Here is a 25014-nt window from a genome sequence, read left to right on the forward strand (position 1 = left end):
CTGGAGTCAGGGTCCAGAGTTAAGCAGAGGTCTTCGGCCAACTTTTTACTAGGTGGCCTGCGCTACCTTTGAGTTTGTCAGGTTTTAGTTTGAGCTTTGTTACAGCATAATCCATTATGTGGTGTGAACGTCTGGCTCCAGGCTGCGCAGCATCGGCCCCTCTTCACACAGCAGCCCAGCTGGACACAACCTGAAACCCTGAGCCAGAGAAATCGCCACTCTCACTGGTACTAAAGAACTTACTAGTCCTTGAGCGCTACATTGACTACCCCAGTCAAATGGTCAACTCCGGTGCATCCCAGTCATATGTTCCCATAAAGTTACCTTTAAAAACGAGACCAGTTCTGGAGTTTGGTTTAGTGGTGATACCAGGGTTCAATCCCTGAGCCCGTCCATTTAACCCTCCCGCCATCTCACTTCCACACGGTCTATTTTTTTTTAACCTAAAAGATGTGAATAGTGACAGAAAAAGGTGACAAATCATTGTGGATCAATGTCCTTATCTGAACCCGGCCGGATGAGGGAGGAATGTAGCTCTGATTCTTGGAAGAGGAATGAGTCACTTAACATAACTAAATGGGTGGCAGCAGACTTGAGGTTATTGACATTGGCAGATAGGGTTAACTTTCTCAGTCATTATTTTAAGTTTCTGTGAGTGGCAAGTTGCAACAAGGGAATAGATCACACAGGGAGAGAAATTACTGGGAGCTGGCCAGACACTCCCACCACTATTCCATTTAAATGCCCCAAGAGGAATAACGTGCAATGATTTTCAATCTAAAGAAAGAAACACCAGCCCCTTCCAGCAGTTTAGTTGAACATACTTTACCCTTTCAAAAAGTTAACAAATAACCCAGTACACAGGCACAAACAGCTCTAGCTAGTAGCTACAGACTAGGTACACCATATGCCAAATCCCAATCCAGATGTATGAATTTATCATATTATGCCATTTTACCAGACTTTCATACAAAGGAACCTATGTATGGGTGATCCAGGGAAACAAACACACTATCCTGACACCTTGCCCTACCAACTGAGCCACAGAGGACCACCATTTTGGATCTGGTCAACAGCTGCTCTGAGAAGACAGTGGGGTGGGGCCCATGCAGGAGTCTGAAAAGACCCCCATTCGCCACAAAGAACCCAGACTTAAACTTTAACTTCTGTCTGGGCCGGCTGAATGGACGAGAAGGGTGCAACTGCGGCCCGCAATTCAGGGCGTTCCTGCATGGAGCCCCTCTTTATACTTCTGTTGGTCAATTTTTATGTTGCGGGAGGCAGGGGCGCTCCAGTACAGTAAAGGTGGAATTAATGCACAATAACGTTGGATGCCAGCTAACGATAAACCCCACAGAAGAAGGGGCGGGGGCAACAACGGTAGCTAGCTAGCCATAGACTGGTAGGCAGCGTCCTTCACCTCTGTCTATTGGGCACTGTTCTCCCACAGTTCTGTTAATGATGGCGAGGGCAAGTAGGAGTGAAGGACACCGTGTGCTAGCTTAGCCAGGCAAGTGTGACATTGTGTGCTAGCTCACTATCAAACTAGCTAGTACAGTGTCGGCGTAGCCTCCTGCCTGCTGTGCCAGCGGGAGGTAGGATGACCGGTAGACAGTGTCCTTCGCCCCTGCCTTCCGGGCACGGTTTTCTCCGGTCGCTAGACAGTGTCCTTCGCCCCCGCCGGTGAGGGCAAAGTGTTCAACAGGCGGGAGCGAAGGACACGGTCCTCCGGTGTCGCTCACGCTATCTAGCAAGGAGTGCCCACATGCAGGAATGCCCCGAACTGAGGGCGTCAGCTGCATACTTAGAATGGATGGCTGTCATCGCACCCTTGCCTGCTTCCACTTGGATAGTGCATGGTGGTCTTTTAACTACTCCTGTAACAGAGACACTTACGCGGAGACCTTATTCACTGCATTAATTCCTTGCGTCACAATTTCTATTTTATCTTTTACTCTGCATTGTTTGAAAAGGACCCATAAGTATTTCACAGTTAGTCTAAATTTTAATTTTACTAGGCAAGTCAGTTAAGAACAAATTCTTATTTTTCAATGATGTTAACTGCCTGTTCAGGGGCAGAATGAGAGATTTGTACCTTGTCAGCTCGGGGGTTTGAACTTGCAACCTTCCGGTTACTAGTCCAATGCTCTAACCACTAGGCTACCCAGCCGCCCCGTGGTTTACAAAGCATGTGACAAATACATTTATTAGCTTCACAACATGTTTACTTGTTGTTTAAAAACAAAAAACAAATGTACCATATCTGGATTTAAGTCTATTTTTTTTCTATCCAGTTCTCTTGGTTGAAGGATATTGGCTAGCTAAATTACTTCGGTATTGATAACTAATAGATGCAGAAAAATCAAAGATTTAAAAAGGTCTGTAAATGTGGTCTTTCACTTTGTTTTCCGTGGAAGAGCTAACGTTACTCTAATCGCCACTTGATTGTTTTGTAAACACTAAAGCATAACACAGCCACACACAGATAACCAACATCAACAGAAACGTGATCAATGAGTTAGCCAGTTAAAAAAAAGAAAGATTGATTCTCTCGTTCACTATCGTTTTGTTGGGTCAATTAGACCAGGGTTTCCCAAAACTCGGTCCTGGGGCCTCCCTTGGGTGCACATTTCGGTTTTTGATCTAACACTAAAATGTCACACAGCTGATACAAATAACCAATTCATCATCAAGCTTGGATTTGAAAAAGCTGTGTAGTTCTAGGGCAAAAACGTGTATCCAAGGGAGGCCGCAGGACCGAGTTTGGGAAACCCGGAATCAGACCGTGCCCACTTCAAGATTTCCCCCTCAAACATCAGAATATGTAGGCCAGTTAACTGGCTCACTCATTGACCCTGCTCTGTAGTATACCCAACTGGACACGCAAATAAAGCGATATTGAAATGCACAAGCCATCGACAAAACACTAACGTTACATTACTGGCCTTTTGTGCACACCTGGCTAACAAATTAGCTAGCCAGCTAACGTTACCTCGCGCCAGACGGAAGGAGGTTTTTGTTCCGACACGTTAATAAATCACAGTTTCTATTTACTTGACGTAACACGAGCATGTGAGCTGCCGGCTGACAAACACACGGGCCCGTATACCTCCGGCAGTGTTCCTGAACGAGTTCAGCAAGCAGCGCTAGCCACAATGTGTCAAATGTGATTTGTTAGCTAGCTAGCCGTGGTTGAACAAATCCCAGACAGGCAACGCCATGATGATCGACAGGCGATGCCAGAGCTAGGCAAGCCACCCTCCTGTTATTAAACAAACAAACACGAAGTCAAAATCAAAAGATGGCACATGTAGCTATTTCACTTACCGTCGCCGATGGCTAACCCAGACAGGGCCAGTAACGTGAGAACAAATCGTTTTAAAGCCATTCCTTCAGCATTCCCATCGCATTCGGAGGGTGGTATTGTCAACACCACGGCCAGACCTAAACATAACCACACACCATACAGCCGCTGCCAGCCTGTTGAAGTGCTACAGGCGGCGGAATTAAAGGGCGGTGCGTCGATTTTTAAAGGGGAGGGCTTTCTGTGGTTTAGCCAAAGACCCTTTTGTTGTGGTAGAAGACCCGATCCTATTCTAGACTTGATTGAGTTGTTTGCGCTGCAGACAACGTTTCATATTCGGACTGCAATGGTTTTTAGGCATTGCTTTTTAAAATAATTTATATTAGCCTACAATTGATTCATTCGGGCAGATAAATGACCTGACTGCACTGGTTGTCATAGAATGTAGGTCTATCAGGGCACTTACGTTTACATTTCAATGTTGGGCAATGACCTATGAGAGTATTCAGTGGAAAATGATTTAATCTAAGTGAGATATACCTCCACTCACTCTCCTAAATGACGTGGTCAGGTCCACCCAGGATGCATTTGGCAAACTGCTATATATAGCTCGATCTCTCTCTGCTGTTATCACCTGGCCCTTTGCTGGTACTATGCTCTCTGCTCCTGTCCTGAAGTCTAATAGTGTCTGCTTACCGGTATTCACTTTGTAGAAACAAATAGAGAGCCTCCAGGCATAGTGAAAACACATGGTGGCCGAATTAGACCCCTCTCTTTCACACCTCACCAATACCACATTCGGGCAGTTTTGTAACTGTCAAAAAATAAAATAGCTGGGAGAGAAATACCTCTCTAACTAAACACAAACAGATACACGTATGCACACACACACTGATTGAGTGCATGAGGCATGAATGTGTGCATGTACTATATGTCTGTGTGAATGTGTGCATGTACTATATGTCTGTGTGTATGCAGGCCTCTGCGTGTGAATGTATCTGTTTGTGCATAAGCAGGAGTTTGTCCCATAAAAATTCCCATTTGATTTTTCCGTTTGTCTGAAAAAGTGCTGTATGATATGTATTTATATGAGAGTAAATATAAGTCTGGATGAAATGTGATCATAAACCTCTGTATTATTTTCCTGAATTGTGATTCACAAGTCTGAACTATCTGCTGATAGCTTCTTGGGGAGTGGCATCCTGTGCTGGCACAGAACAGACTGCTTATAAAACCTGTCATTCACAATGCCAACTGACTTCAAGTTAACATCTGAATTTATTTATTTTTTAAGTAAAAATGGAAGTCAAAGTGAATATGCAAAAATGCACATTTTGATAATAGTTGTTGATTGTATTGGCCTACGCTAAAAAACAAATATATAGCTGAAGATTACTCCATTGAACCAAAAGGATCATTCAGTGGTGTGGACAATTTAGTGTCTGGTACCCCCTGGTGGACAATTATAGAACTGCAGGTTCTTTTTCCCTACCAGCGTAACAGCTTTTAGTAGCCTAATTCAGATGACATTTCAGAGTGAGGTGAGCAGCATGGAAACACATTTGAACCAATTTGAGTAGGATTAAAAATATGCATCCAAAGACAAATGAAACACCCTGTAAACAGCGTGATGGTTTTTATTTAATTCCCTTTTTCAATATTGTTGAACGGTCGTGATGGTAATTCTGTGCTGAAAGTATTTGCAGATATAATTTCAGATAAAAAACAAACGCATGTATAAAATGAACATCGTAAAATATAGAAGTACTTTAACTTTAAAACAGCTTTTAACAGTAAATCGGTGAAAGAAACATCCTATTGTTAAGAGTAGATAGAACTGATTTATTAGCTCTGTGCTTACAATATCATCATGAGTAACACATTGCAGTAATGGGAGCATTACAAGGGCACTGTATATGGTCAGCTGAAAAGGTTTTCAGGAAATGCAAAATAAATCAATACGTATAGATCCTGTATAGTGCATCAAAACAATTAAGAAACCAGCGAGGCATTAAACGGCCGCTTGAAATGATCACGCTATGTCCACAAGGCCTCACTGATCCAACGGTGAGACACCCATTCCCACAAGGACATCACATCCACCAAACTCTGAAGATCTCTCAAACCGGTGGGCCCCTAGGAGAGGACAATGTCCATGCTCTATGGAAGACAGTGTCCACACTCTATGGAAGACAGTGTCCACGCTCTATGGAAGACAGTGTCCACGCTCTATGGAAGACAGTGTCCACGCTCTATGGAAGACAGTGTCCACGCTCTATGGAAGACAGTGTCCATGCTCTATGGAAGACCGGAAGTTGGTGAACTCTTTCAACAGGAGTAATCAGGCAGTTACCGGCAAAGGGTTCTGTCCATAGAATGATCCAAGTCCAAATGTGTCGGTTGCTATGCTTCCCATTCCAGATCTCAGCAGATAAATAGGCCAAAGCAAATACATGACATTTTTCGATTGCATTCCAGATTACATGATCCAGGCGACAGCCGTGTAGGAAGAAGCACTAGATATATGGGACACAGAGTCTTAAGTAGTAGGAGAGGATATAGATCGTCTCTATATAAGACTATAAGCCCTACTTTTGGTGTGCTGGTCGTAGTCTTATGTTGAGGTCTAGACGTCCTGCTTGCAGTCCGGTGTCGAGGCCTACAGGTCCATTTTGAGTTTCTCTGTGGGGTAGCCATGGTCCTGGTCCAGCTTGGAGAGAGTCTTTCTGACACGGAGAGCTGTGAGTCGGGCTGGGGGGCTCTGGAACCAACACTCCTTCATTACCTTGGCAATGGAAGCCAGGATCTGTACACAGACATATAGAGAGAGAGAGAGGGAGAGAGAGAGAGGGAGAGGGAGAGAGAGAGAGAGAGGGAGTGGGGAGGGAGAGCAGAGAGAGAGGGAGAGAGAGACAGAGACAGAGAGAGAGAGAGGGAGAGAGAGACAGAGACAGAGAGAGAGAGAGGGAGAGAGAGAGAGAGAGAGAGAGAGAGAGAGGGAGGGAGAGAGGAAGAGAGGAGGGAGAGGGGGAGAGAGAGAGAGGGAGGGAGAGAGAGAGGGAGGGAGAGAGAGGGAGAGAGAGAGGGGGAGAGAGAGATACCATAAGACAAGAACTGCAGAGCTTTACAAGTCACCCCAAACAAATGCTTGTGTGTGTTTCTCACCGGGTGCGAGTGGAGCCTGTTGTGCAGACTGGGTCTCTGCTGGTCTACACACACCACCTTCTTCATCTCCTCAAAGCTGGGGTCAGAGGGCACCATGTCAAAGAAGGGCGGCCGGTACTCCTCCACTATCCCTGGAACACACAATCACACACAATGAATACATGTTACAGATACTGTACAGTCAGCAGCAGTATGACTGTGTCTTCATTCCAAGTCAAAAACGAGACATGGTGACACTAAGGTGACATTGAAATAACGTTCCAAGATTTCAAGACGGAGAAAACAGAACCGGAGAAGACGACATCAAAGATAAGTCACGTTTATCTTCTCTCAGACGAGGATGGAATCTTCTCTCGGACTATATTAGATTTGGATTGTATACATATTTCACTTCGCACAGGGACTGAAACAGTACACTGAAGTTGAGAGTAGGACCGTTGGGCTATAATATATGTTGGACTAAAAACAGAACTGAGAAATACTGAATCCCTGGACAGAGAGTGTATTGTTCTGGGAGGTCTGGTTGTGTGCGTGTGTGCGTGCGTGTGTGCGTGCGTGCATGTGAGAGAGTATCTGGACTATGTGAGGCGGGAGAGTGCTGACACTAGATAAGAGTGTTTATAATTACTAGAGGGCTAATCATGAGAGAGGATAGAGACAGAAACACACACAGACTCCCAGAAAGAACAACGTTGTAGTGATGAGAGACATGGGCTCATCCCCTCCTACACTCTACAATAGTACTGAGAGTAGTACTAAGACAGTGTGACATGTATTCTCAATACCATTTGCTCCAGTAGATGGTATACTTTGAAAGTATTTACTTGTTCAATCATGCGCGTGTGCGTGTGTGGTTACCGTTGACCATGGTCCGTCTAGAAATCTCCCAGAGAACCAGGCCCAGGGACCAGATGTCTGTCTGCTTGTACGACTCAAAGATGTCCATGCGGATGGTCTCATCCAGAACCTCTGGGGCCATGTAGCGTTTGGTACCCACCCTGGGGTTGTTCCCCACGTCCAGGTAATCGCTGGTCTGAGAATGCATCACAGCCAGGCCTGGAGACACAACAGGGCCATGTTCAGTAGGGAGAAAACATTTCTCAACAGAGTGAAACAGGGGAGGTCGTACCTGAATTCGTACAACAACAACACCGATCTTTCGAACACATCCCCCCCCTTCTTCCCTACAGCGTGCCACACTGAACACAACCCACGAACACAGGAAAAGGTTAGGGAATGCTGTCTACGTGGTCTCTCCAGGCTTATCATAAACAGGCAGCAGCAATTCATAGAATAGAATGGAATGCCCTCCTTTCTCGGTCCATTCCTAGCAGCCTAGCTCTGGTCTTGCTCCCCTCCAGCCCTCTCCTCCCCTCCCACCTCCTCCTCTCACCCAGGTCGGCGATGCAGCACTGTCCGTTCCTCTTGACCAGGATGTTCCGGCTCTTTAGGTCTCGGTGGGCGATAGCAGGCTTGCCCTGGCAGCTGAGTATCTCAGTGTGGAAGTGGACCAGGCCGCAGGCTACAGACAGGCACATCCTTAGGCAGCCCTCGGGGTCCAGGCTGCTGTACTGGAGGAAGTCGTAGAGACTACCCAGCTCGTGGAAGTGGGTGATCAGCCACAGCTGGGTGCTGGAGTTCTTAGAAGTCATGTCAGATGCTATGAAGCCTGGGGGGGAGAGAGAGACGACAACGCAGCATGTTAACAACGATGAGATCCCGCGTTGGCGTTGGTAGGAATTGAAGGCCAGGATTCACCAGCTGGGTTGTTTTATTATACTTTGATCTTCATGGTTTGGACATAAAAGACTGTAAAAACATCAGGAAATCGGCTCCAAGTTATTTTAGTCGTAGAAATCTGTACCCGCGTATAACCGCCCGTAATGGAGAGACGTGATCGTATACAATACAAACGGATGCACGATTTCAAATCATTGTCCTAGTCAAATATTATAAACTCTCGATACGTGCGCACTGGGTTGTCGCAGTGCATTTCTCCAGCCACAACATAGAAAGAAATACATTCATTGACACATGACACAGGTATCTGTACGCGCCGGTTTAGTGCAAGCAATTAGTCCAGACCAAAACCATAGCATCGGGAGGCGATGTATATGTGTTTGCCTCGTTGCACCACACGGGTTCCAGGTTACGCCGGCTCACCCAGGATGTTGTCGTGTCTGAGCTGTACAGTGTTGTAGATCTCGGTCTCTCGGAACCAGGACTGCTCATCTCTGGAGGAGAAGATCTTCACGGCAACACTCTCGCCCATCCAGGTGCCCCTCCACACCTCCCCATACCGGCCCTTACCTGGGGATAGAGGGACAGGGGACAGAGACGCAGAGACTTCTCAGACATAACAGCAACCATGGAGGTGGATTAGTATAGCCTCGCCTCACGCCACTGTGTCTAGTAGACTAGTAGCGCTGGAGGCTACCCTGTCTTTTTCAGCAGGTCCATGAGACCCTGGCAAGTGAGTTCACGGGGTCTGTATAGCGCTGCAGCTATGGACGAATGAGAGACTGGCAGAGAGAGTGAGGCTGATAGAAAAGGAGGCAGGGGGATGCCTCACCGACACACTCGACCAGAGAGATCTGCCGAGCCATGGTCCTCTGCACCAGGTACGGCAGGCCAGTCCCACTGCCTGAGGTACAGAACTCATCGAAGATTTCCTACACAGAGAGAGTCACACAGGTCAAGGGTCACAGCCGCCCGCCACTGGTTTTCATGTAGTACATAAATAAACATATTATTGCTAAAGTGCCTGGGATCTTGCTAGTGATTCTATGACATCATTTCCTCTTGTGCATGTCGATTAAACGAAGTCCCATTCTTACCCCGTAGGTAGGGTCTGTCCCACTGGGCACCTTGAGCATGGAGACGTCACGGTCCTCTCTGTAGCCCAGCCTGTGGTGCTGTCGTCTGGAGCGTAGCCACAGCACCAGGCCACACACAGCCATGGACAGGATCAGCAACACCAGCAGAGGGACTGCCACCAGCAGAATCACGCTGTCCTCCTCCCTCGTAGGCTCAACTAATGGACAATGGGCACACGGGGCATACAGGCAAGAGTGAGTAGCAGTACAACGACAGACTTCGATTTAAGCTGCCCACGGTGCTGTTCAAACTGGTCAGGACCTCCAACCAGATACGATATAGACGATGTTGCTCCAGAAACGTTTATTTTCTATAAAAAAAAGAAAGTTGGTCATTTGACACACAGCATCTTATTATTGACTCATGGCATTACCCCTGTCAGCCACTAGGGGACACCAGACACCGAGTTCCCATTAGAAGCCTGTATGACTGAGGTCTGAATCCTTACCTGATTATAGTAGGGGAAGGATAAAAAATAAAATAAAAACATGGAACCGTAAGGCCCAGATATGACAAGGGGTTCTAGACTGTTTGAGAGGAAGTTCCAGCCGGAGCCGCAGTGTTCTGACCTGGGTCTGGGGGAGCGGTGCTGTTGACATTACAGAGGTTCTTGGTACAGCAGTGGACGTACAGTCCCTGGAAGCTGGTGTAACACTGCTCCTTGTAGTGGTCCTTGTGGAAGCAGCCCCTCTCCTCTCTGCCATGCACCTTGGTGTAGAAGCAGTAGGCACCTCTACAGGTGCCGTTCCTACACGTCCCCTTCTTGTTCTCACACGTACACAGCAGGTCGGTGACGCCGTCAGGGCCTGGGGGGAGAGGGAACCGGCGAGTGTGTGAGCTGCGTGCGTATATACACACACACACACACAGGCACGCACGCACACACGCACACACACACACACACACACACACACACACACACACACACACACACACACACACACACACACACACACACACACACACACACACACACACAAACAGATGCACACAGACTTCAGCCGACTTGGGACTGTTCTGTACACTACTGTCTGGCAAACGCTACCGGAGCGTCAAGTCATAGCTTGTATCACCAAGCAATAAGAGTGTTGAACAGGTAAACCGACAGCTGCTCACCCTCATCCACGGACCCTCTGCACAGACTCCATGCACACGCTCGGGTCTATACGCACACGCACTTACATCATCGCTCTCACACACAGTCTGACGCCACATACACTCGCACACACCTACACACATATCATGCACACACACTCTCACCCCATAATCTACTATTTATGAATCTACGTGTTTTTATATATCCTGCTGCCCAGTGACGTTTTATCCCCCCCGCCTACAGGTACATATTCCCTCAACTTCCACCGTACCCCTGCACTTTGATATGGTGCTGGTCTTGTGTATACAGTAGCTTGTGTTTTACTTCTCGCTTGTGTTCATTCTTATCTGACCTAGCTTTTGCTTTCCGTGCTTCTCTTTTCTATTTTTAAGATCCTATTCTGGACTAATCTAATTCGACCCTCTGACGTTGAACGCTGCCTTGTTGAGGAAGAGCTTTTGTGAGCAACCGTTCACCGGGATTGTTTGCACCTGTTGCATCCTGTGCCGTGACATCCTGTGCCGTTTACTTGGATTCGATGCGACACACAATAATCTCAATCGATCGGGCCTTCCTCCATCACAGCACCACTGTTTCGCCAGTGGTTCTGTCGGTGTAAACTCTAGTGCCATTTTTTTTGTTGCCAACTTTGTTTCCCTCCGGGAGTGTGATACCGAGGACTAGTGACGAGCAACTGTGGTTCACATTATAACACAGAAACAAACTTACCCCTGGACGGCGATCCCACAGATGACTGATCTGCAAAATACAAAAGAGGCATGAGAAAGAGCAGGTCTGGTGGGCCTGCCTTGGGCTGGGTAGAGTCTAGAGGCCTCAGTGTAGACCAGAGGTGAGGAAGTGGTCACTGAGGGACTGAAGGGTTGTCTCTCTTTTTTCTCCCCGAGGCCTGCAGGTCAGGGGTCGCAGCAGCAGCAGCACTCGCACGGGCACGGCAGGAAGACGCAGACTTCCTCTGCTCTATTGTTTCACTACCGTACGACAACGAGCACTCCTCATCTACACATGCATCTGCACCTAGCTGATTCCCCAGCAGCAGCAACAACAAGCTCACTCACACTCAGATACACACCAGCGCAGATACACAAACACAAAGATATTACAATGAGCACACACACGGGTGATTACGTAAGCTAGCACACTCAAAGGACACACACACAGCCACACACACACGCACACATTCTTTGTTGACCTACCTGCATTAGCTGTGGAGGTCCACAGGCACATCCCAGCCAGCAGCACTGTGACCATGGCAGCACCCCCCATTCTCTGTCAGAGACACAAGACAACGATTGGAGCTGCATCGATTATGCTTTAGGCACTCGATGCAAGATACGGGACAGACAGTTCTCTCTCTCTCTCTCTTTCTGTCCTCTCTCTCTCTCTCTCTCTCTCTGTCTCTCTCTCTCTCTGTCCTCTCTCTCTCACTCTCTCTCTCTCTGTCCTCTCTCTCTCTCTCTCTCACACTGTTTCATTAACTCCTGAGCAGTTTCCTCTCATTTTCCCTCTTCTCTCTCGCTCTCTCTCTCTTGGCTCCTACCAATCTGTCCTCCCACTCTCTCTCTCTCTCTGAGCATGATAGCCTAGGCCCGGCTGCTGTGGCTAAGCTGACTGGGCATCTCTGAAATGAAAACACCAAATGGAAACAGCTGCCGCAAGATCGACGCAACTCCAGCCCAGCAAACATTCCTACAACATTGGGTAGAGACACAATGGAGTCCACAATTTGGGTTCCGGCTAACGTTAGCATGACAACACCAGGCCCAGCTGCAGGTTGGTGCCACACAGCTCTAGTCATTCCCACTGACTCCCAGTCTGTCAGCAGAGGAAGTTATGAGGTCAGAAACAACAACAGAGAGAGCGTCAGGCCCAGGGTCCAGTCAGTCTGCCTGCTCTGTAATTGGAGTGGGTGGTGGTTTGGATAGAAGAGGGGGGGTTTGTGTGTTTGTGTGTCAAACCCCTGTGTGTGTGTGTGTGCGTGCGTTCTGCTCGTGTATGTGTGTTTGTGTACTGTGTAGCAAGCTACCCAGGCCCAGACTCAGGCCTGTCAGCTCCATGGCAGCCCGGATCACAGTGTAAATATTGATTGCTATGCTTCCTGCCATTGAGAAGTCGCGCCCTGGAAGGAGACTCAGGTCTGCTCATTGTTTGTGTGCGTGTGTGTGTATGTGTACCTGCTCATTGTGTGTGTACCTGCTCATTGTTTAGGTCTGCGCTGCTGTGGGTCACGCAAGCTAGAGAGGGTAGAGGTTGGGTTTCTACGCAATGGGACAGGGTTGGTTTAAGCTGGTGTACTGAACAGGGGGATGTGTGGCTACTGATTGGTGTGTATGGTCATCCTTTGGAGTAGTGCTTGTGCCCTGCCATAGTCGCAAAGAAAGAATATTGCTGCTCTGGCAAACCAGTTGTTGAGGAACCAGGCAGGCTTATTACACTATAGCGTACAGTGTTGCACTATAGCGTAGAGTGTTACACTATAGCGTAGAGTGTTACACTATAGCGTAGAGTGTTACACTATAGCGTAGAGTGTTACACTATAGCGTAGAGTGTTACACTATAGCGTAGAGTGTTACACTATAGCGTAGAGTGTTACACTATAGCGTAGAGTGTTACACTATAGCGTAGAGTGTTACACTATAGCGTACAGTGTTACACTATAGCGTAGAGTGTTACACTATAGCGTACAGTGCTACACTATAGCGTAGAGTGTTACACTATAGCGTACAGTGTTACACTATAGCGTAGAGTGTTACACTATAGCGTACAGTGTTACACTATAGCGTAGAGTGTTACACTATAGCGTAGAGTTTTACACTATAGCGTAGAGTGTTACACTATAGCGTACAGTGTTACACTATAGCGTAGAGTGTTACACTATAGCGTAGAGTGTTACACTATAGCGTACAGTGTTACACTATAGCGTAGAGTGTTACACTATAGCGTAGAGTGTTACACTATAGCGTAGAGTGTTACACTATAGCGTAGAGTGTTACACTATAGCGTAGAGTTTTACACTATAGCGTAGAGTGTTACACTATAGCGTACAGTGTTACACTATAGCGTAGAGTGTTACACTATAGCGTAGAGTGTTACACTATAGCGTACAGTGTTACACTATAGCGTAGAGTGTTACACTATAGCGTAGAGTGTTACACTATAGCGTAGAGTGTTACACTATAGCGTAGAGTGTTACACTATAGCGTAGAGTTTTACACTATAGCGTAGAGTGTTACACTATAGCGTAGAGTTTTACACTATAGCGTAGAGTGTTACACTATAGCGTAGAGTGTTACACTATAGCGTAGAGTTTTACACTATAGCGTAGAGTGTTACACTATAGCGTAGAGTTTTACACTATAGCGTAGAGTGTTACACTATAGCGTAGAGTGTTACACTATAGCGTAGAGTGTTACACTATAGCGTAGAGTTTTACACTATAGCGTAGAGTGCACCCTTTCATAACCAACCACCTACCATCATTAAATTGACACTCATGCAGGTTCACAAGTCATGTACTGCGCGATATCAGTGGAAAACACGGGCTCTGCTCCTGAAACAGCCCTGAAACGGCTGAGCAATGAAAACTGCCCACAGGATATTTGGCAGACGGACTTCCAGCTATTGCACAAACAATGAACGCTTGAAATGAAATGCCACATGTTGCAACTGTCTGTGTTGATTCGGAGCCCCTGCGTTTTCCCCAGGGAAACGATGGAGTCAGTTCATGTGCCACTCAGTTGAGGAGGCTGCTGCTGCGGGGAGGACGGCTCACAATGACGTCCATGGAATGGCATCAACAACATGGAAACCGTGTGTCTGATGTACTTGGTACCATTCCGCGTGTTCCGCTCCGGCCGTTACCAAGAGCCCCGTCCTCCTCAATTAAGGTGCCCCCAACCTCCGGTGGTACCGCTCAAGGACGTATAAAACACAATACACTATAGTGTACGTCTATGATAACACAACACATCCAGACCGTTTGTGGAATCATCCTCCTATTTTGTTGATGGCTGCTTGGTGGAAGCAACGTAATTCCGTTGAATCATCACACCAAAAGAACAATCTGTCCATATGATAAAACTGACAAAACAGGCCACAACTTTGCAAAACTGGCTTAAATCTTTAAAAAGGCATCTTTACCACTGGGCTTTTTGTTGCTGTTGCACAAATGGTGTCTCCGGGCTCAACTCAACGATCTTGATATGAGAACACCACAGAGTTCTGGTTTGGCAATGAGGAACAAGGCCGCGACACCACAATCAGGGTTCTCAGCTCAGCGGCTACACCACGTACCACATTTCCATCACGGTGCATTATTAAACACTGACTAGGAGAGGGTTCGATACGACTTCCTGTACCGTGCATCCCTTGAGAAATGCCTAGCAGCTGAAACCTCAGAGCTGCTTTGCGTTGAATTTAATTTTTTTTAAAGTCTAAAGTAAAGCAAGAACACTTTTTTGGGGGGGGCGCACACGTTGCTATTTGTCACTATATCATGCAGCAGTCTACTTATCTGCTGTGTTTTAATATGGCCCTTAGGAAGACGACTATTCTGTAAACACAGCTCCACCCATTGAATTGGCCTATTCTCTATGGAGGAGCACAAACCATACTGTCTGCCTCTGATTCCCCCTCTCGTCCAGATCTACCACCAGATCTGGGTAGAGATGAGTAATCTGCCTAAGCCATCGCAGACAGGCAGAGGCAGACCAGTCACACACACACACAGCCCACTTCCTTTCTCCGTTTCCCTGTCGTTTGTCTCCACTCTGTCCACAACACCACGGCGGTCACACCGACCCGTGGGAAAACACAGCCATTGTCATCTCTTCCTCTCATCTTAAAAGCTTTGACTTCACAGTCCCATCTCCCATTCCATCTGGATTACATTTATGCTGCGGTGGGGGGGGGGGGGGCAACCCAGGAGGGGGGGGGGCAACCCAGCGAGCACATAATGTTCTGAGAACCATGTTTCTTAGAGCTTGGTGGTACTGAACAGTCTGTTCAAGCAGTTGGTACACAGTTCGGACACTCATCGGTAAAACACAAGACAAGACACCAGAGGTCTCTACACAGTCCCCAGGTCCAGATCACAGGCTGGTAAATGCACAGTATTAAATAGAGCCATGACTACATGGAACTCTCTGCCACCCGAAGTAATTCAAGCTAGCAATTAAACCAGATTTTTTTTAAACACATAAAAGAACGTCTTACGGCACAACGGGGACTGTGGAGAGACACAGCCATTTTCGTATTTTTTGTATTGTATTATGTTGGTGGGTGGCCTTGCATGAGCCTCGTCTTGTGCGAGCCGGAACGGCTCATAGGGCAGGAGCTGTCTCCTGTTTCTGAAGCGTAAGGCAGAGGCAGGAGATAATGTAGTATTATGTAGTATTATGTAGTATTATGTTTATTATGTATATTATATTATGTATATTATGTTTTTTATGTGTTTTGTTTCCTGGAACCCAGGAAGAGTAGCCACTGCCTTGGCAGCGGCTAATTGGGGATGCCATTAAATACTTCTAAAAATACTACTTGGTTAGAGCTTGGTTTTCTTATGGTTATTTTGCATACAACCTTCCCACAACATTCTGGGAATGGTGCAAGGGTTGCTTGGCTTTGAAACATGCTCAGCACATTTAAAGAACTTGACAAGATAACATTATTTTCTTGGTATTTCATTCCATTAACAGAACGTTTCCTAAAAGTTCAAACATGGTTACATTTAATTACGTTTGGTAATGTTCCAAGAACGTTTTCTCCAACTGGTTTGACGTTGGGAATGTTCTCAAATAGTTCCGAGAACGTTAAGAAACAACGTTCTTCTGTAGGAATTTCAGTACTTCAGCCCAACGTTTTCTGCAGGTTTACTCAATAGTTATATTTAAAGTCATGTTCTCAAAACATTAAGAAAACTTTCCACAAAAACCACAAGAAAGCATTAGGGAATTCAAAGAACGTTCTAAGAATATTATTTAAATTCATATACAATCGATTCTTAGCGTCAACAAAGCTCTCTCAAGCCTCTATCTTGTTAAGTGTGTTCAGGTGTGTTGGCCTTGCCCACTAATTGGCTACACCTGATCTCAATGAGTGCTTGTTTCCTTTGAAATGGGGTCTGTTTGAATAGACTAAAATGAACAGCTTTATATGAGTTAACATCCTGGTGGTGCAGTGGACGAATTCCATTGATAGAAAACAGAACACCATTAGTTTGAATCTCACTGATGCCGTGCCACAAGTTAATTTCCCTCCAAATACACCTCTGCTGTTTTCAACCAGGATCTTAGCAATCACTGCCTCATTGCCTCCATCCGCTATGGATCCGCTGTCAAACGACCACCCCTCATCACTGTCAAACGCTCCTTAAAGCACTTCTTAAAGCCTTTCTAGTCGACCTGGCCCGGGTATCCTGGAAGGATATTGACCTCATCCCGTCTGTAGAGGATGCCTGGTCGTTCTTTAAAAGTAATTTCCTCACCATCTTAAATAAGCATGCCCCTTTCAAAAAATGTATGTAGTAAGAACAGATATAGCCTTTGGTTCTCTCCAGACCTGACTGCCCTCGACCAGCACAAAAACATCCTGTGGTAGACTACACTATCATCGAATAGTCCCCGCCATATGCAACTTTCAGGGAAGTCAAGAACCAATACACCCAGTCAGTCAGGAAAGCAAAGGCTAGCATTTTCAAACAGACATTTGCATCCTGTAGCTCTAACTCCAAAAAGTTTTGGAACACTGTAAAGTCCATGGAGAATAAGAGCACCTCCTCCCAGCTGCCCACTGCACCGAGGCTAGGAAAAACTGTCAGCACCGATAAATCCACATTAATCGAGAATTTCAACACGCATTAATCTACGGCTGGCCATGCTTTCCTCCTGGCTACCCCAACCCCGGCCAACAAATCCGCACCCCACGCAGCTACTTGTCCAAGCCTCCCCAGCTTCTGCTTCACCCAAATCCAGATAGCAGATGTTCTGAAAGAGCTGCAAAACCTGGACCCGTGCAAATCAGCTGGGCTAGACAATCTGGACCCTCTCTTTCTAAAATTATCCATTGTTGCAACCCCTATTACCAGTCTGTTCAACCTCTCTTTCGTATCGTCCGAGATCCCTAAAGATTGGAAAGCTGCCGCGGTCATCCCCATCTTCAAAGGGGGTGACACTCTAGACCCAAACTGTTACAGAACTATATCCATCCTGCCCTGCCTTTCTAAAGTCTTCAAAAGCCAAGTTAATAAACAGATCACTAACCATTTAGAATCCAACCATACCTACTCCGCTGTGCAATCCGGTTTCCGAGCTGGTCACGGGTGCCCCTCAGCCACGCTCAAGGTATTAAATGATATCATAACCGCCATCAATAAAAGACAGTTCTGTGCAGCCGTCTTCATTGACCTGGCCAAGGCTTTCGACTCTGTCAATCACCGTATTCTTATCAGCAGACTCAACAGCCTTGGGTTCTCTAATGACTGCCTCGCCTGGTTCACCAACTACTTCTCAGATAGAGTTCAGTGTGTCAAATCGGAGGGCCTGTTGTCCGGACCTCTGGCAGTCTCTATGGGGGTACCACAGGGTTCAATTCTCGGGCCGACTCTTTTCTCTGTATATATCAACGATGTCGCTCTTGCTGCGGGTGATTCCCTGATCCACCTCTACACAGACGACACCATTCTGTATACGGCTTCCTATTTTGCAACAAAGCCTCCTTCACTCTCGCCGCCAAACATACCCTAGTAAAACTGACTATCCTACCGATCCTCGACTTCGGCGATGTCATTTACAAAATAGCCTCCAACACTCTACTCAGCAAACTGGATGCAGTCTATCACAATGCCATCCGTTTGGTCACCAAAGCAACATATACCACCCACCACTACGACCTGTATGCTCTCGTCGGCTGGCCCTTACTACATATTCGTCGCCAGACCCACTGGCTTCAGGTCATCTATAAGTCTTTGCTAGGTAAAGCTCCACCTTATCTCAGCTCACTGGTCACGATAACAACACCCACCAATAGCACGCACTCCAGCAGGTATATTTCACTGGTCATCCCCAAAGCCAACACCTCCTTTGACCACCTTTCCTTCCAGTTCTCTGCTGCAAATGACTGGAACGAATTGCAAAAATCACTGTAGTTGGAGACTTATCTCTCCCTCGTTAACTTTAAACATCAGCTATCTGAGCATCTAACCATCGCTGCAGCTGTACACAGCCCATCTGTAAAAATAGCCCACCCAATCTACCTACCTCATCCCCATTTTGTTTTTATTTTTTTTACTTTTTTGCTCTTTTGCACACCAGTATTCTACTTGCACATCATCATCTGCACATCTATCACTCCAGTGTTAATTTGCTAAATTGTAATTACTTCACTACTATGGCCTATTTATTGCCTTACCTCCTCACGCCATTTGCACACACTGTATAAAGAACTTTTTTCTATTGTGTTATTGACTGTACGTTTGTTTATTCCATGTGTAACTCTGTGTTGTTGTTTGTGTCGCACTGCTTTGATTTATCTTGGCCAGGTTGCAGTTGTAAACGAGAACTTGTTCTCAACTGACCTACTGGTTAAATAAAGATGAAATAAAAATAAAATAAATAAACATTTCCATGTGTTCTATCTGTACTTGGGAGTTCAAAACAGTTAACCTAAGCTAGCAGTGTTATTTGAAGTCGAAACACTCAGGGAATGTTTTTAAGGAAGTTATTCAAAAACATCCAAATAACCTTAACATTTCGTTCAAAACATTCATAATTTTTAGACAATGTTCTCAGAACGTTATTTAATTACCTTCAAATAACCTATCATTTCCATTCTCAGGACATCAATAAAACCTCCCAGGAAAATGTATGTACAGCTCAGGAACCATAGTACAGCTCAGGAAACCTATGGCTTCGTTCTCAGTACCAATGGGAAACCAAAAACATACGTTCCCACAACTTTCAAGGAACCAAATGTGCTAGCTGGGAGGCCACCAGTGGAAGAGGCTACAGCAAACTGACTCCAACCTCCTGCAATGGGCCTCTATCTGCCTAATGCAACTGAAGGAACTCTTCTACAACTCTGCTACTCTTCTGCATGAATAAAAGTGTCTGCTAAATGGCATATATACAATATGTACAAGTCATTTGTAAGACAACTGACTGCACAGCTCAGATGACATAACAATATCTAGCTACAATACATGGCCAATAGTATGTGGACACCTGATACACGAACATCACATTTCAAAATCATGGGCATTAATATGGAGTTGGTCCCCCATTTGCTACTATAACAGCCAATCATAATGGAACATTGCTGCGGGGATTTGCTTCCATTAATCCACAAGAGCATTAGTGAGGTCGGGCATCGATGTTGGGCGATAAAGCCTTCCAATTAGGCCTTCCAATTCATCCCAAAGGTGTTTGATGGGGTTGAGGTCAGTGCTCTGTGCAGGCTAGTCAAGTTCTTCACACTGATCTTGACAAACCATTTCTGTATGGACCTCGCTTTGTGCATGGGGGTATTGTCATGCTGAAACAGGAAAGGGCCTACCCCAAAGTGTTGCCACAAAGTTGGAAGAAAATAATCATCTAGAATGTTATTGTATGCTGTAGCGTTACGATTTCCCATCACTGGAACTGAGGGGCCTAGCCCGATCCACGAAAAACAGCCTCAGACTATTTTTCCTCATCCACCAAACTTTACAGTTGGCACTAATAATATGCATTCGGGTAGGTAGGGTACATCTGCCAAACCCAGATTCATCCATCGGACTGCCAGAGAACGTGTTTCCAATGCCAGCAAGTTTGGCATTGCACATGGTGATCTTAGGCTTGTGTGCGGCTGTTCGGCCATGGAAACCCATTTCATGAAGCTCCCGATGAACAGTTATTGTGCTGACATTGCTTCCAGAGGCAGTTTGGAACTCAGTAGTGAGTGTTGCAACCGAGGACAGAAGATTTTTTAGACGATACGCGCTTCAGCACTTGGTGTTCCCGTTCTGTGAGCTTGTGTGGCCTACCACTTCACAGCTGAGCCGTTGTTGCTCCTAGATGTTTCCACTTCACAATAACAGCACTTAGAGTTGACCGGGGGCAGCTCTAGCAGGGCAGACATTTGACAAACTGACTTGTTGGAAAGGTGGCATCCTATGACAGTGCCACATTGAAAGTCACTGAGCACTTCAGTATGGGCCAGTCTACTGCCAATGTTTGTCTATGGAGATTGCATGGCGGTGTGCTTTTATACACCTGTCAGCAACGGGTGTAGCTGAAATAGATGAATCCACTAATTTAGAGTGGTGTATACATACTTTTGACCATGTACTGTATATCTTTATCATTTAAATAATTATTCATCTTTCACTGTTTATCCACAGATAGCCATGATTGTTTAGCATCTGTTGTTTAGTAAAGGCTTTACAGCTTTAATCCTGTGATTGTTGTGACTCAGAGCTTGTTATGATGAGAGAGAGACTTGTCTGGTCTGGTATGTCTGATTGTATCTGCATTAGACAGACGTGACAAAGCCGGGCTTATCGTTTGTCTACATGCTTCAATTAAATCCCATTTGGCACATTATCCCCTATTTAGTGCACCACTTTTGACCAGGGCCCATATGACTCTGGTCAAAAGTAGTGCTCTATGTATGGGATAATGTGCAATTTGCGACGCACCCATTGTGTGTGTTCTCTTCTCACATGTGAGGTAGGATCAGCTTTCCCTCTATACCCCCATGCTTAAACCAACATGATGATACATTTATAAAAGGCAAAGACATGTCTTTTAAGGGAACAAAGTACTTCAAGGGATTTGCAAACCTTAGAGCTACGGCACAATAGGGCCTAATTTATTCTGTGTAAAGCTCCAATAGTCATTGGATTCAGCTTATGCAAAAGTTGATGTACAGCATTTGCATGAATTGCAATACAGTTCTGTTCTGTTCTTGTATTTCTATTTAATCATAGGGCCTTCTGCTAGAACCACTTAGTCATTGTGAAAACACTAAAACACTGAAGATATGCAGCTGTAGTGAACCATGGTGGCTGAGGTGTGTTGAGAGATTGTTCCTTCACACCTGAGTGAGAGAAGAGTTTGCAGTGACAAAACATGCCTCCGTGGCTGATGTGTTGTGTTCCACCCACAGGTCTATGTAATCACACCTGCCAGCTCAACTACAGGTGGCCTACATCATGTCTCATCATAGCCCATACAACACTTCATAAACTAGTAATGATGGGAAGGATCTACTGGGCCCATATTTATAAAGCATCTCAGAGAAGGAGTGGTGATGTCAGGAACAGTTTTGAGTTTAGATCATAATGAATGAGGGGGGGACCTGATACTAGATCAGCACTCCTACTCTGAGACACCTTAAGAAGACTGCCCCTGATCTAGCATCATGTCGCCTCTGACCATAGAATCTCACTTATCATGATCTAAAAGGCAAAAACCGATCTTAGATCGGCAGCACGGCCACGCAGAGGCGCCTTATGAATACGGGCTCTGGGTTTCGCTTTGAATGGACTCAATATAAGGGACACTTTTTGCAATGTTCAGCTATTCTGTAAACTGAACCGTGCCTTGGGGTAAATGCCATCGCTAAACTGGAGACAATCTAGAGTGGAAACATGTGCAGGTGTTCTAGCCAATAAGCATCGCTGTGGTTTGACGCTTTTCTGATGTGGTCATTGTGGGAAATGTGTCAGTTAGGCATCCGTATTTGATAGCCTACAACATTCTAATCATAACAGACTTGTAATAACGAAGTTTTACCTACCTATTTTATTTAAAACAGCTATCCATACCCAGACAAAAGGTTAAACGAATGGGCAACAGCTGTCACAAATGCCAGATGAAATGTGCAGCGTACTAAATATTCAACATAACACTCAAATCATATAAAAATATATATTTGAAGACTTTTACCCGTTTTATTTGTCCTTTTAAGCGCAGCTTCTTGCTTTTCACGAAGAAGCCAAATTATGTATCACCACAGACATGCGCCACGTTGGTCCCATATTACAAACAAAATGTGTCTTTTAAACTACTTTAAAGTGTTAAAAGACAACCAAAATGAATGTATTCGATACGTCTTCCATTCATATGTCAACCTTTGAGTTCGGTGAAAGTTCTCAGTCCCAGATGTTGAATCGTAGAATCTCTCCACATCCTTTCCTGTTTCGATGCGAATCAAAGTCAGTATTTTTATATGGCGCTCCTCCCAACTTTATGTCAAATAATTTCAGTTCTGCTACAATGAAACGACTCTAAACTGAATATCCAAGATACCTGACTGGGAAAATGAACACCCGTCCTTTCGGTCTAAGATATATGGTCCGTCCAAGTTTACCAGATTTGTCTCGTCTCAAGCGCGGCGCTGTGACGCGAAATCTCTGTCTAAAATCTTTGACTGATAAACCGAAAACACGAAGCCGAGCTGGAACATAGGCTAGACGTCAGCCTTCCGCTTTGAAATAAATTCACAAACAGCCCATGGCTCCATCTCGATAAAGTAGCCTACGTAGCCCGCCTAGGAACCTTCAACCTAACTTTGCTCTGTTCCTGATTAAAGCGCAAGATTAGGCCTAAAGAGATTTTAAATAAAATTGTGTCCCACCCCTCATTGTCTCGAACGGGGTCTGGCTGGAATGTGCTCTCTCAGAGCAGTTTTCCTGTTGCTGGCAAACCTCTTATTTTCTCTAGTTTTCTCTCTTGCAGCCTGGCGTTTACGAAGACTACAATTACAGGGCAGATGTGGCTTTGGGTCTTTCAGTGATGCGAGTTTAATTAAGAGATAGACTGTAGTAAATATGTTATAACTACATAATTAGGCATTAAGCAGACAACACTTTTACACTTGAACTTTAATCATAACTTCATTATTAGGCCTTAACATACACTGTGTGTGTCTGTGTGTGCTGTTTTTTTGTGTGATGCTCACTGCCTTTGTATCACTAACACTGTCTGTCTCATCTGACTATGAGCCGTCCATGGAGACTGGACCGGAGACAGACAGTGTGACACCCTATTCCCTATGCAGTGCACTTTTGACCAGAGCCATAGCGCTCTAGCCAAATGAAGTACACTACATAGGGAATAGGGTGTCATTTGGGACACAGCCTCTCTGAGCCGGCCGGTCCCAATTCACTCCCTACCCCTCCTCTTACCCCTTGGATCTAACCCTCCAGCGTTTGCGGAGCGAACTGAGTAATGGAGGATGACACACTAACTGCTAATGGCATTACAACTGGCATCCGGTCTCTTTTCGCTCTTGTGTTACAGCAACAAACACTATTTTTGTATTTGTTACTATATTAGGCTATCCTCCTCAGAAGCACAGTCGGAGCTCTAGGAGAACATTGCACTATTTTAGCCAGCTTTGGTCATCATGAAATATCCTTTAAAAAGAAGTCTGCAACGCTCACAGTGGGTCTAAATCCAGTAAATATAGCTATCTAGACCCAGTGGATCAATTTAGATTAATACTGAACTGTTTATCTCTCACAATGATCCAAATATGACTTGACTCCTTTATGGGAATGTTTTATTTTACTGATGTGTGGGTGAGATCTTTTCTTCGTCTGAGTTATGTGAATTCCATCATCCCGAATATGATCCTCTTGGCCTATGTACAGCAGCTAGATACACAGCTGGGAGGCCTCACATCAACAATCTCAGGGAAGAGAGAGAGCAAAAAATGTTTTCCTTATTTCGTGCAGCAGCAGCATGTATTTTTCCCTCCCCACATTCATCTGTGAGCTGCTGAGATCCGGGTTGTTCTCGGCATTCTTTCAGTGCCAGGCAACACCATGGAAAGAGAATGATATGTCATCCAATGTCTATGGGCAGCACAGTGTGTCTCTGTTTTCTCCAGGCTTCGTTGGGACTCTTTGTTTTGTTGTTGTGCAATAATCGCACGGGACAGGGTTGAATAGAATGGAGGGAAAGTCTGGGCAGTCTGCTTTGACATTCAACAATCTTTGAAAGAAATGGTCTACAAGGACACATTATAACAGATTAGAAATAATCATTTGAAAGGCTTAATCGAATTACAGAAACGACTAAACTGCAGTCGAACCACTTGATTTTCTGTGAAGACGAGGGGTGGGAGCATAAGACTGACGATAGAACTTCCTTTCCAAGAAAGGTTTTAGCAGTTCTGGAAATATATATGAACTTTCTGTGCACTATGTAGGGAATTGGGTACTATTTGCGACGCACTCTCTGTCTTTAGTCACAGGTTCTAATCTGGCCTCTCTCTGACCTCCATAAGACTCTTGTTTCAATGTTGACTTTATATTGACTAGTTCCCCAACTGTAAAAGGGAACTGAAACTAAATACTCCAGAGATAGTGTGAGAAAGTTTCTCTGGGTTCACTGGATATGTTGATCTACTTGCATGAAAGTTGATGAGGGGTTTCTGGTCAATTTTGCAATTCTTGCATTAGTTTTGATCTTATTCCTCCCCCCCAAAAAAACATTTTGTCTGTTTGTTTAGTTAGTTTTTCCAATTTTGTCTCGTTTGCTCTACAGACTGGTCTCAATATCCGCGGTGC

The 25014-nt window shown here is 45.5% G+C and overlaps 2 protein-coding genes across 4 annotated transcripts in view; both read right to left on the bottom strand.

Annotated features, from left to right (window-relative positions):
* LOC135528476 (activin receptor type-1B-like) overlaps positions 1 to 3489 on the bottom strand; it is a 29116-nt gene extending 25627 nt beyond the window's left edge. For both annotated transcript variants that reach the window (XM_064957585.1, XM_064957584.1), the window contains exon 1: positions 3328 to 3489. In XM_064957585.1, the coding sequence (XP_064813657.1) occupies positions 3328 to 3388 (61 nt within the window). In that variant the 5' untranslated portion in view covers positions 3389 to 3489. The remainder of the gene's footprint in view (positions 1 to 3327) is intronic.
* Positions 3490 to 4925: 1436 nt separating this feature from the next.
* Positions 4926 to 23112, bottom strand: LOC135528486 (serine/threonine-protein kinase receptor R3-like). Of its 2 annotated transcripts, XM_064957599.1 has the most exons (11): positions 22385 to 23112; positions 11657 to 11729; positions 11172 to 11201; positions 9916 to 10152; positions 9307 to 9503; positions 9042 to 9141; positions 8633 to 8779; positions 7863 to 8138; positions 7328 to 7525; positions 6470 to 6600; positions 4926 to 6110 (listed from the first exon to the last, which is right to left on the bottom strand). In XM_064957599.1, the coding sequence occupies exons 2-11, from the start codon at positions 11724 to 11726 to the stop codon at positions 5964 to 5966; spliced, it is 1533 nt and encodes a 510-aa protein (XP_064813671.1). In that variant the 5' UTR covers positions 11727 to 11729; positions 22385 to 23112; the 3' UTR covers positions 4926 to 5963. The 2 variants fall into 2 exon arrangements, with proteins under 2 accessions (XP_064813671.1, XP_064813672.1); XM_064957600.1 differs by lacking the exon at positions 11172 to 11201.
* Positions 23113 to 25014: the final 1902 nt, after the last annotated feature.

Source organism: Oncorhynchus masou, chromosome 33 (assembly GCF_036934945.1).
Source record: "Oncorhynchus masou masou isolate Uvic2021 chromosome 33, UVic_Omas_1.1, whole genome shotgun sequence".
Taxonomy (NCBI): domain Eukaryota; kingdom Metazoa; phylum Chordata; class Actinopteri; order Salmoniformes; family Salmonidae; genus Oncorhynchus; species Oncorhynchus masou.

Bases quoted from the DNA above. Each gene is read 5' to 3' on its own strand.
- LOC135528486 (XM_064957599.1), bottom strand. From the start codon at position 11,726: ATGGGGGGTGCTGCCATGGTCACAGTGCTGCTGGCTGGGATGTGCCTG. The intron at 11,202-11,656 runs GTAGGTCAACAA...TGTATTTTGCAG, and splicing joins GACCTCCACAGCTAATGCAG to ATCAGTCATCTGTGGGATCG. The intron at 7,526-7,862 runs GTGAGAGGAGGA...TTGTGTCTCCAG, and splicing joins GTGCTGCATCGCCGACCTGG to GCCTGGCTGTGATGCATTCT.